The sequence below is a fragment of the Columba livia genome, chromosome W (genome assembly GCF_036013475.1).
Source record: "Columba livia isolate bColLiv1 breed racing homer chromosome W, bColLiv1.pat.W.v2, whole genome shotgun sequence".
Taxonomy (NCBI): Eukaryota; Metazoa; Chordata; class Aves; order Columbiformes; family Columbidae; genus Columba; species Columba livia.
This window is the reverse complement of record NC_088641.1, coordinates 18,639,823-18,652,031: the sequence shown is the minus strand read 5'-3', so window position 1 is coordinate 18,652,031 and position 12,209 is coordinate 18,639,823. Positions and strand designations below refer to the sequence as shown.

The 12,209-nt window shown below is 49.9% G+C and overlaps 1 protein-coding gene across 5 annotated transcripts in view; it reads right to left on the bottom strand.

Moving 5' to 3' along the window:
* The window catches only part of LOC102088239 (CBP80/20-dependent translation initiation factor-like), a 158,151-nt gene that overhangs the window by 18,920 nt on the left and 127,022 nt on the right, over positions 1 to 12,209 (bottom strand). For all 5 annotated transcript variants that reach the window (XM_065044992.1, XM_065044993.1, XM_065044995.1 and 2 more), the window contains one exon: positions 6,250 to 6,405. In XM_065044992.1, coding sequence (XP_064901064.1) covers positions 6,250 to 6,405 — 156 coding nt within the window. The remainder of the gene's footprint in view (positions 1 to 6,249; positions 6,406 to 12,209) is intronic.

Genomic DNA, 12,209 nt, shown 5'->3' with positions numbered 1-12,209 from the left:
ATCCAAAGCACCACCCAACACCAGTCACCTTGGCTGGAAGTGGCTCCTTCTGGCAGAGGGATGTCAGGAAGGTGGCAGCTCCCAGGCCCAGAGGCACCTCCTGGGTTGGTGTCTCAACAACATCCGATGAGGATGAGATCAAGACACATGAGGAGCCAAAGCTCCTGACACCACTCATATGTCCTGGCTTCTGCAGAGCATGACCACGGCTCCAAATTGGCTACGATCCTTCCTTCTCTGCAGACCTCAACCATCATCAAGAGGTGGGCCAGGTCCCTCAGGACTCAGTCCTAAGTGAATCATATGATCACAGAGCCATTTTGGCTGGAGGAGACTCTCAAGATCTTCGAGTCCAACCATTAACCCAACACTGGCACTAAACTGTGTCCCTAAGAACCTCATCTTTGTGTCTGTTCAACCCCTCCAGGGATGGTGACTCCACCAGTGCCCTGGGCAGCCTGTTCCAACACCTGACAATGCTTCTCCACCCCAGAAGCACCAGAGGATGAAGCTGGGTTGGCCCATGCCAACCCCGTTGACACATATCACAGTATCACAGTATGTTGGGGATTGGAAGGGACCTCAAAAGATGATCTAGTCCAATCCCCCTGCTGGAGCAGGAATGCCTAGGTGAGGTCTCACAGGAGGGTTTTGAATGTCTCCAGAGAAGGAGACTCCACAACCTCCCTGGGCATCCTGTTCCAGTGCTCTGTCACCCTCACTGAGAAGAAGTTTTTTCTCAAATTTAAGCGGAACCTCTTTTGTTCCAGTTTGTACCCCTTGCCCCTTGTCCTATCATTGTTTGCCACTGAGAAGAGCCTGGCTCCATCCTCGTGGCACTCACCCTTTATATATTTATAAACATTAATAAGGTCACCCCTCAGTCTCCTCTTCTGCAAACTAAAGAGACCCAGCTCCCTCAGCCTTTCTTCATAAGGGAGGTGCTCCACTCCCTTAATCGTCTTTGTTGCCCTACGCTGGACCCTCTCCAGCTGTTCCCTGTCCTTCTTGAATTGAGGGGCCCAGAACTGGATGCAATATTCCAAATGGGGTCTCACCAAGGCAGAGTAGAGGGGAAGGAGAACCTCTCTCGACCTATTAACCACCCCCCTTCTAATACACCCCAGGATGCCATTGGCCTTCCTGGCCACAAGGGCACAGTGCTGGCTCATGGACATTCTGCTGTCCACCAGGACCCCCAGGTCCCTTTCCCCTACACTGCTCTCTAATATGTAGTTTCCCAACCTATACTGGAACCTGGGGGTGTTCCTACCCAGATGCAGGACTCTACATTTTCCCTTGTTAAATTTCATCAGGTTATTCCCCACCCAACTCTCCAGCCTGTCCAGGTCCCGCTGGATGGCAGCACAGCCTTCTGGCATGTCAGCCACTCCTCCCAGCTTAGTGTCATCAGCAAACTTGCTGATAGTACACTCTATTCCCTCGTCCAAATCGTTAATGAATATATTGAATAATATTGGCCCCAGTACTGACCCCTGAGGCACTTCACTAGATACTGGCCTCCAACTAGACTCTGCACCATTGATTACCACTCTCTGGCTTCTCTCCTTAAACTAGTTTACAACCCACCTCACTACTACTGACTGCCCCTAATAACCCTCTTATCCTTGATATGCCTTGAGATGGCACCAAGGATAAGCTGTTCCATTACTTTCCCAGGGACAGAAGTGAGGCTGACCGGTCTATAATTACCCAGGTCCTCCCTCCTGCCCTTTTTGAAGACTGGAGTGACATTTGCTTTCCTCCAGTCCTCAGGCACCTCTCCCATTTCCCAAGACTTGGCAAAAATGATGGAGAGCGGTCCAGCAATGACTTCAGCCAGCTCCCTCAGCACCCGTGAATGCATCCCATCTGGACCCATGGATTTATGGATGTCCAGACTATTTAATTGCTCCCTAACCCAGTCCTCATCAACTAAAGCAAACTCCTCCATTGACCTGGCTTCATCTGGGGTCTCAGGGGTACAGGGCTCCCCAGGACAGCCTCCAGCAGAGTAGACAGAGACAAAGAAGGCATTCAGTAATTCTGCCTTCTCCGTATCTTCTGCCACCAGGGCGCCCACCCCATTCATCAGTGGGCCTACATTGCCTCTGGTATTAGTTTTATCTGCTATGTATTTGAAACAGATCTTTTTGCTGTCCTTGACCCCTCTTGCCAGCTATAATTCTAAGGAGGCCTTGGCTATCCTAGCTGCCTTCCTACATCCTCTAACAGCAGCCTTATATTCCTCCCAAGTGGCCAGCCCCTGCTTCCATGACCTGTAAACTCTCCTCTTCTGCTTGAGCATACCCAACAGATCCCTATTCAACCACGCAGGCCTCCTGGCTCCCTTCCTTGACTTCCGACGTGTGGGGATGCTCTGATCCTGAGCGTGGAAGAAGCAATCTCTGAATGCAATCCAGCTATCTTGGGCCTCTTTTCTTTCAAGCAGTCTTGCCCATGGGATTTCTCCCAGCAATTGCTTGAGAAGGCCAAAGTTAACCCTGCTAAAGTCCAGGGTTGCAATTCTACTTGCTATTCTGTTCCTGCCACACAAGATGCTGAACTCCACCATCTCGTGGTCACTGCAACCCAGGCAGCCCTCAACCTTTACTGCTTCGACCAGACCCTCCTTGTTAGTGAGGATGAGATCCAGCAGTGCACCTCTCCTAGTCGGCTCCTCCACCATCTGCATGAGGAAGTTATCATCAATGCACTGGAGGAACCTCCTGGACTGTGGCTGGCTGGCTGAATGGTCCTTCCAGCAAACATCAGGGAAGTTAAAATCCCCCATAACAACCAGGGCCTGTGACTGTGAGGCCACTCTCAGCTGCCCATAGAAGGCCTCATCAACTTCCTCAGCCTGATCTGGTGGCCTGTAATAGACGCCCACAAGAGTGTCACCCCTGCCAGTCTGCCCCTTAATTCTGACCCATACACTCTCAACTCGCTCCTCATCCACTCCTGGGCAGAATTTAGTACATTGTAGTTGCTCTCTCACATAGAGAGCAACTCCACCACCACGCCTGGCTGGCCTGTCTTTCCTGAAAAGGGCATAGCCATCCATGACCACATTCCAGTCATGTGAACTGTCCCACCATGTTTCTGTAATTGCCACCAGATCATAATCTCCCAACCGAACATAGGATTCTAACTCCTCCTGCTTATTCCCCATGCTGCGTGCATTGGTGTACAGGCATTTCAGGGAGCGAACAGAGCAGAGCACACCAATTTCTCCCTAGGGGCATAGGAGGCCACCCGGTCCTCATCAGTTTTAGAATGCTGCCCCACTTTTGCAAGCCCAGCTACAACCCCATCCCCCTTCAAGCCTAGTTTAAAGCTCTCCAAATGAGCCCAGCTAATTCCTGCCCCAGCATCCTTTTGCCCCTGCGAGATAAACCTTTCCCGCGTAACACTGTCCAGACTGGAGTCTTATGAAACCAACCATTATCAAAAAATCCAAAGCCCTGCCTGTAGCACCAGTCCTGGAGCCAACCATTTAGAGACTGAATTTTCCTATTCCATCCCACATATGCTTCCAACCCTCATCGTCTTTTAGGTCCCCTACCTCTGCCCGACAGCGACAAGGGTGGGGCCTTCTCAGGACTTCCGCCTCTGTCCGAGAGGGCAGGAGGTCTATCTCCTTTTGGGGGTACCTCCCTGGGGCCTTTCCGACTGGCACGTCAGGGTGTTACTCCACCAGTCGATCTCCCTTTCGCACTCCCTGATGGTCCTCAGCGTCTCAACCTCCTCCTTGAGCTTCACAACCACGTCGAGCAGGTCTTGCACCTGCTCACACCTCACACAGGTGGAGTGCTGGCCTCCCTCCCCTGGCAGCAGCAGGCTCTGGCACTCCCTGCAGCCGGAGACCTGAACAGCCACCATTCGGGACAGAACCTCAGTCTGCGTTGCCACAGTCTGAGACAAGCTCTCCTTCTGGAGGCGACCATGGTCGTCAGCAGTCTGGGATGCTGGCAATAAGTTAGAGGGGCTGACAAGCAACAAGTGCTCTCTGCACCCTGCTGCACAAGCTACCACACCCACTGCTGCAGCACAGTGTGGGTGGGACTCACCCGCTACACAAGCTGGTTGCTCCTCTCTGCACCTGGTGGGCAGTGACTAGTCGCTGCCCTCCCAAAGGCTTTTTCAAGGCAAGGGGAGGGGGTGTGGTCACCGTCACCGTGGGAATGCCCCCCGCCACGTCAGCCGCTCTCTCGCAATGGCTGCCGGGGCTGCGGGGATTGGGACCCACCGGGAATCACGCTGTCCCTGTACGTTTCCCTCTGAGCTTCCTAATCTCTGCTGAACCTTGTGGTCGGCTGAACCTTGCCAGCTCTGGCTCTTGCTGGGCTGGCTCCGATCAGCTGACTGAATATGCAGCCACAGGCAGCACAGACCTGGATGAAGACCAGCCAGCTCCAACCATGCTTAGGAAAGAGCTAGAAAAGGCAAAAGTGGTGATAGTCAGTGAAAAGTAGGTGGGAAATAATATTATTTTTATCTCAACATCTTCAGTAGCCATAGGGCACTTGTTGCACCAGGCTCTGGAGTGCTCCTGCCCCACTGATGGTTTAACTGGTATTTGTTGGTCCTTGGTCTTATCTCATTTTTCACATCTTGCTGACTCTGCCAAAGGCCGCAGAAAAGAAATATGGCCAGGCTGCAAGAACCGAAGTCTCTTGGTTGTTCTCCTGGTTTAAGTTGGTTTTGGGGGCCATGCAGCATGAAGTATTGTTGGAGCGGGGCTGAATGTGGTCTTTGGTGTTTGGGCATGGGCTTTGGGGCAGGAAGGATGGCAACATGTTCACTCCCCACCATCCTGGAGGGGCAGAAGGAGAGGTACAGGGTCAATTTTGGTGTGGTTTTGCGAAATAAAGTGAGGCTGGAGTTGAGTGCATATGGGCTGTAGGACCGGGAGAAGACAGTGAGACCATCTTAAATGTTGATCTATGGGCTGGTCTTGGACATCCCATTTCCCTTCCCCAACTTCAACCCTGCACTATTCCAACCAGAAAAAAATGTGTTTCCATCTCAATCACCACCTAAACTCGCCGTGTTCCACCAAACCATTTTAACAAGAGCTGGACCCACCTTTTACTTCTCTTGGCGAACCACCTCTTTGCCTAAAATCTCAACATTGACCCCACCAGGCCTCGTTGTGAAGACACTCTCTGCCTGCACAAATCTCACGTCAACCCCTCAGAATGGTTTTGGAAATTAAACTTTTTGATTCTTTGGGGATCCAGCTCCTGGGAGAGGCAGTCACCATGTCAGATGTGGTAGAACCTTCCTTCTCCCCACACCCTGTTTTCCAGCAGGACACTCAGGCGATGGGTGCAGAGGAGGACGCAGCAGATCCCCCTCCGATGGGGGCTTGGCATGGACCACATTTGTGCCAAGAGGCACAGCCATTCCCTTGGCTCCCAAAACTCTGCCCAGGTGAGGCATCAGCTCTGACCTGAATTTCCTTTGCCGTGATTAAAAACTAGTTGCCATGGCTGACATCAAAATGCAGCTGTTTCTGCCCATGTCCTTGAGGACAGTGATGAACACTGGTTCAATTAACCAGCAAACCTCAGCATTAATCACTCCAGCCTCACCTGAAATGAACTTTCTCTTTTGATTTTTTTTTTTCTACAGACAGCAGCAGGAGACAAAACCATCTTTAAAGCAGGATGGGGCAAAGCCTTCTCCTGCTCTTTTGAACATTAACGCTTGAGTTGCCTTTTCTGTTTGTCCTCACCGAGGTTTTTGCCACCACCCTGAACCACGGGGAGCTCAGGTTCTGAAATGTCCCCAGTCCTGGTGGCAGGGCTGGGTTTCTGCTGCACTAAGCGGGGACTAAGGACATACGGGACCTCACCTCTCTCCCTTTTTTCTCCCCTCAGTCTGTCTCATCTATTCAGGTGGCTTTGCCTGCTTTTAAGAAGCTTTTTAAGCCCCTTCGGTGGGAATTTTTGCTACGTTGGGATTTGCAAACTCAAGCATTGTCTTTGCAATCCCAGCTGTGGGGCTTTGCAAAACCTTGGACAATGGAGTCCTGCTCGAAGCACGTGCTTTTAATGAGCAGAAACACAATATGCAGGAAAAGCCAAGCATCCCTGCAGACGTCGGTACTTTTGGGGTGAAAAGTAGTGATGCTGGCAAAGGAAACCTCTAGGAACATCTACAAATCATGGGCACCTCAGCACAGCAACACAATGGCTTGACCCGCAAGGTGGAGAAGGACAAACTCCGAACGGCATTTACCTCCCTGAGGCAGGTATAAATGGGACAGACGAGTACTCTGAAAGGTTCTCCGGTGCTGCTTCTCATGGTGCCGAAGACTTCGCAGAGGAAGGTGATGAACCCCAGCCAACGTTCCACGTCCAGCTGATGCAACTCCTCCCGCATGGTGAAATCTTTCTGCAAAAGGGACAAGAGACAAGAGGCTGCATCAGCAAAACTGTGTGACCATGGGAGAGGCAACGGCCATCTAGAGAAAGAATTAGGAAGGAACTGAAACTGAGGGTGCGGGGAAAAGGCAGACAGACAGACAGACTCTTCAGTAACAACAGGGAGATTACTCAACGCACATTGAGCGGCTGGAATTTCAACACAGCAAAGCCACCAGAAAGCAGGTACTGTAGAAATATCACCAAGACGTGCTTGACCAACCTCATAGCCTTTTATGAAGATATAAAGAGGTGGATAGATGATGGCAGTGCGGTGGATGTTGTCTGCCTTGACTTCAGTAAAACATTTGACACAGTCTCCCACAGCATCCTCACAGCTAAGTTGAGGAAGTGTGGTCTGGACGATCAGGTAGTGAGGTGGACTGTGAACTGGCTGAAGGAAAGAAGCCAGAGTGTCGTGGTCAATGGGGCAGAGTCCGGTTGGAGGCCTGTATCTAGTGGAGAGCATCAAGGGTCTGTGCTGGGGCCAGTACTGTTCAATATATTCATCAATGATTTGGATGAGGGACTAGAGTGTACTATCAGCAAGTTTGCTGATGACACGAAGCTGGGAGGAGTGGCTGATATGCCAGAAGGCTGTGCTGCCATCCAGCGAGGCTGGAGAGTTGGGGGGGGAAAAATTTAATGAAATATAACAAGGGAAAGTGTAGAGTCTTGCATCTGGGTAGGAACAACCCCGGATTCCAGTATAAGTTGGGGAATGATCCATTAGAGAGCAGTGTAGGGGAAAGGGACCTGGGGGTCCTGGTGGACAGCAGGATGACCATGAGCCAGCACTGTGCCCTTGTGGCCAGGAAGGCCAATGGCATCCTGGGGTGTATTACAAGGGGGGTGGTTAGTAGATCGAGAGAGGTCCTCCTTCCCCTCTACTCTGCCCTGGTGAGACCACATCTGGAATATTGTGTCCAGTTCTGGGCTCCTCAGTTCAAGAAGGACAGGGAACTGCTGGAGAGGGTCCAGCGTAGGGCAACAAAGACGATTAAGGGAGTGGAGCACCTCCCTTATGAAGAAAGGCTGAGGGAGCTGGGTCTCTTTAGTTTGCAGAAGAGGAGACTGAGGGGTGACCTTATTAATGTTTATAAATATATAAAGGGTGAGTGCCACGAGGATGGAGCCAGGCTCTTCTCGGTGGCAAACAATGATAGGAAAAGGGGTAATGGGATCAAGCTGGAACACAAGAGGTTCCGCTAAAATTTGAGAAAAAACTTCTCAGTGATGGTGACAGAGCACTGGAACAGGCTGCCCAGGTGGGTTGTGGAGTCTCCTTCTTTGGAGACATTCAAAACCCACCTGGACATGTTCCTGTGCGACCTCACCTAGGCATTCCTGCTCCAGCAGGGGGATTGGACTAGATGATCTTTTGAGGTCCCTTCCAATCCAAAACATACTGTGATACTGTGAAATGAAATGCAGAAAAAAATGCTGGTGGCCATGTTGGGCTTGGTGGTCCAGGTGGACCTGTCCCGATCATTCACCCCAGTGTATTCAATATGTATCCAGTATATTTTTTTACACCGAGGGTGGTAAAACACTGGCCCAGGTTGCCCAGATAGGTGGTGGATGACCCATCCCTGGAGACTTCCCAGGCCAGGCTGGATGTGGCTCTGAGCTACCTGATCTGGGTGAAGATGTCCCTGCTCATGGCAGGGGTTGGACTGGTTAAGCTGGGAAGGTCCCTTTCAACCCAAACGATTCGATGATTCCATGATTCTGTGTCTGGCTGGCGGTATCCTAATGGTCTGGTTGCTCCCTGGGGTCTCATGAAATTACAGCAGAGCCTGGCTCACTGCCCAACCAGAAGATCAGGGCAGCTCAGTCTTGGCATTAAAAGGTCACCCTGCTCCTCAGCTGATGGTTGCCATGACCAAGGATTATCTGAATGACGTGATTTATGGAGCAACATCAGGAGGAAGCGTGAAGGGAGATAACCACCTCCCCATCAGTCCTCCAACTGGGGAGAAAAAAAAGGGGTTTGCCTGAAGGGAGGAGATGAGAACCAAAAACCTTTCTAGAGGGTTGCACGAGAGAGTGAATTGTACTCAGAGCCCAAAGGGTTTCTCTGGACTCTTAGTGATGCTGCGGAGCTTCTTGCAAGATGTCTCACATGACTTTGCTTGTCTGTCTGTCTCCTTTCCTCGATATTAAAAATTAGCAGACACTAAGTAGGGGAAAATGAAAGAACAGAACAAGTTTGTTCTCAACACTGTGTGTTCCTGGTGCAGGTTGCACAACATTTAAAACCCAGTGACTAAATAAATTATCTTCTGTATCTTGTTCATCTTGGTTTATTCCTGTTGCCTGAGACAAAGGGCTTTTGCTGCTGCAAATGCTCCAACCCGCAGCTGCACTTTGCAAAGCCAGGGAGATATAAAAGCCATAGCACCGAAGTTCATTCTCATGGCCCTGAACAACAGACAGGAGATTTTTCTTTTGAAAAAAAAAAAAGGTAAGTAAAGCAGCTGCTAAAGAAACCCAGGCCAAAGCACAAAGTTTATTTTTCTGATGCAACCATAAAAGATCCAAGACAGGAGCTATTTATACGTTTCATTACAAAAGGAAAAAAAAATATCTATTTGCATATGCAGGAAAAAGACTTGTAAAATAACCGAGGCACTTATTAACCAAACGGCGATGACTAATTCTTCTCTACACCCATTTCTATAAGGCAATTGCCCAACTGTGTCTGTGAGTCCCAAGTCAACCTTGCAGCCAAATACTGTCAGGTCTTTGCATACTCTCTAGGGGAGTTTGCGGAGTTTGTCCTTTCATTATCCAGCCAGTCCTGGGGCGGTGATGGAGGAGACAGTGATTTGCCAGCTCAGGTTATCACCCCAGGGTTACCAAATTACTTGTTCTGGGGATTTTTCTTGAATTTTAATAATAATAATATTAATAATAATAATAATAATAAGTCTAAATGTCCTCCTGACTCTTGAGCAATTAAAAAAAAAGTCATATGAGAATATCCCACACCCCTCGTCTGCACCGGGGACCTTCAGCCTCGTCTAACCATAAGGTCACCAACTTCTGCCCTGGGACAAAAAGCACCTTTTGAGCCCCAAGACTTCTCCATGCCCTGGCACTCAGATGTCTCCTGCATCTCACACATTTCTCCAGCCCCTGAGCCATCATGCTCCTCCTACACTGGATGCCCACCAGCATCTCCCTTGTCCTGCCTGGGAAGGTCTACACTGATGCTCTTGGGGAGCTGGGATGTATTTTGGGATCCTTGGGGCATGCTGAGAAATTCCCGGCAGCTTGGGATAACTACATGGTCTCTGTGGTCTCGGATTGCTGGGAAAGAATAAAAACCACCGCAGAAAATTCTCCTCTTTCTCGTTCCTGCTTCGAACACATCATCCCGCTTTGTAGCCTTGCAAGAGAGAAAACTGACTCTGACTTTTTATCTTTAAAAAAAATATTTTCTGTAAAACCAAAAAAACCAACCAAACAAAAATTTCCATAAAACAACCACTGAACCAAACTCATTATGCAGAGGATGGGAGCTGGGCAGGAAGAGATGCCACCACCCAGCACCCTCTTCTTTTCATCCTGCGGCACCCGGTGGGTGATGCCACCCAGCAGAGACATCAATGAACATTCTGAGCCCAACTTTGCATCTGAAGAAGACTCTTGCAAAAGAAAAGGGACTGGGCTCCACTCCCAACCCCCTCAAATCACCAAAAAGCTTGTGCAGACTTTGACAGACCCTCATGAAGGACGAGAGAGGGGGACAGAACGTGAGATGGATGCAGAGGTCACTGCAAACATTTTCATCTAGAATGTGATACTGCAGAAGCAATAATTTTACTCCATTTGCTGCCTCAGGTTAGGCCAAATTTCACACAAGTAGATCATCTGCAAGTCCTCTGCAAAGAGGGGGGTAATACTGATTCCTTCAACAAAGCAGGAAAAGCACCTTCCCAGAGGTAGGAATTATGCTTTTTGGACCATTCTTGCCTATGGGCAAGAGTTGGGCTCACCAGGAGCTAAACCTACATGGAAGTGCTCTCCTGAAGCATCCTGAGATACCAACTGCTTCAGCCCCACAAGGTGACATGACACCAGTGTCACTGAACACACAAAGAAGGTGGCCAGGGGAGCTTTGGCCTTGAATTTGGCCTTCAGACAGCAGGTTTGACCAGAACCACAACACGCACAACAAGCCAACATGAACATCTCCCATGCAGAGGTGTCCCACCTCCCTTGAGGTGTCCATATTTGATGAGGTCACTGCTGTCATCTCTGATTGCCCAGAGAGGTGGTGGATGCCCCATCCCTGGAGACATCCCAGGCCAGGCTGGACAGGACTCTGAGCAACCTGATGTGGGTGAAGATGTCCCTGCTCATGGCAGGGATTCTGAGATTCTATTCTATGATCTAGGTAATTTGGTCAACGGAGTTAGGGGTTCAATTCACCTGGCTGCATGTCAACCGTGGTCCCAACAGGACCCACAACTCATCATGCTGGGCATGGAGAACATGGAGAACAACTCAATGGTTTCTCCAAAGGGTGTGCAACCAAAATGGATGAGCCAGACCAACAGTGTGGAAGAGGTGAAGAGTTGGCCAGCAGTGAAGAGCAGCTCAGCAGAGGACAAAACCCACATCCCATGTGCCCGGGGCACATCTGATTGACAGACCTCCACCCCACCGAGGAGAAGCCTTGAGGAGGCTGAAGAGCCCTGAAACCAGACAGCTGGGTCACTGCCCTGCCCAGTGAACTTTATTTGCTCTAGAAATGCCTCACGGAGTTATATAAAAATAACCCGTGGATTGGCTTGCCCTATGCTTAGGTGGTGATGTCAGGGAAGTGAGCAAATTATCTTTCATCAGTTTGGCTGTATTTTTGAACAGGAATTGTATTATTAATTTAGGGGTGCCCTGGCCTGGAGATAATCTGGGTGCATTGACTGGATGACCTTCCCTCAGCACCTCTAGTTTAAATAAAATGTATTTATACCAGGTAGCAGGGTTGACATCCCTTCTCTGCCTGGTTTAGGAGAAGAGTTTATTGGGAAACCATGTGGCAATTGGGGGGACGCCAAGGGGACCTCTGAAGAGGTCTCATATGGGACAAGTTGGACTTGATGATCCTTGGGGGTCCCTTCCAGCTCAGGACATTCTATGATTCTGAGTTTGGGGCATAAACCTGAAGGTTAAGCACATTCATCACATTAGGTCTCACCATGTGTGATGGGTAGGTCAGGGGTGGCCTGTGTTCATGCTAGTTGAAGATGGTCCTGCTCATAGCAGGGGGTTGGACTAGATGACCTTTGAGGGTCCCTTCCAACCCAAACTATTCTATGATTCTATGATAAAGATGAGCCATGGCTCAGCCCACCCTCTGACATCCCCCACTGGACAATTTCAACCCTTGGCTGAAGCTCCTGTCAGCAAAAGAAACAGAAAAAAGGTCTTTATTTGGGGGCTCTCCACCCTTGCACCCAAGTGAAAGCTCACTCTTCATCTCAGTGTAGATGCAGCTCATGCAATGCTGTCCTTTCTTGGCCCAGACGTGAGACCTTTCCAAGACCAGGACCAAGCTAGAAGAGCCAAGAAGACTTGGCCAGTCCATGAGAGAGGAGGAAAATCCATCCTCTACCACTTTTGGTGGGGCAGTAGAGTCAAGCGGGATGAGAAGCAGAATTTTGCCATCAGGTCTAAGCCTTCGCTCCAGCCCTGACAGCTGCAGCTTCATCCTGACAGCTGACAGCTTCATCCCTTTGGAGTTCACTGCATTTTTTTTTTTTT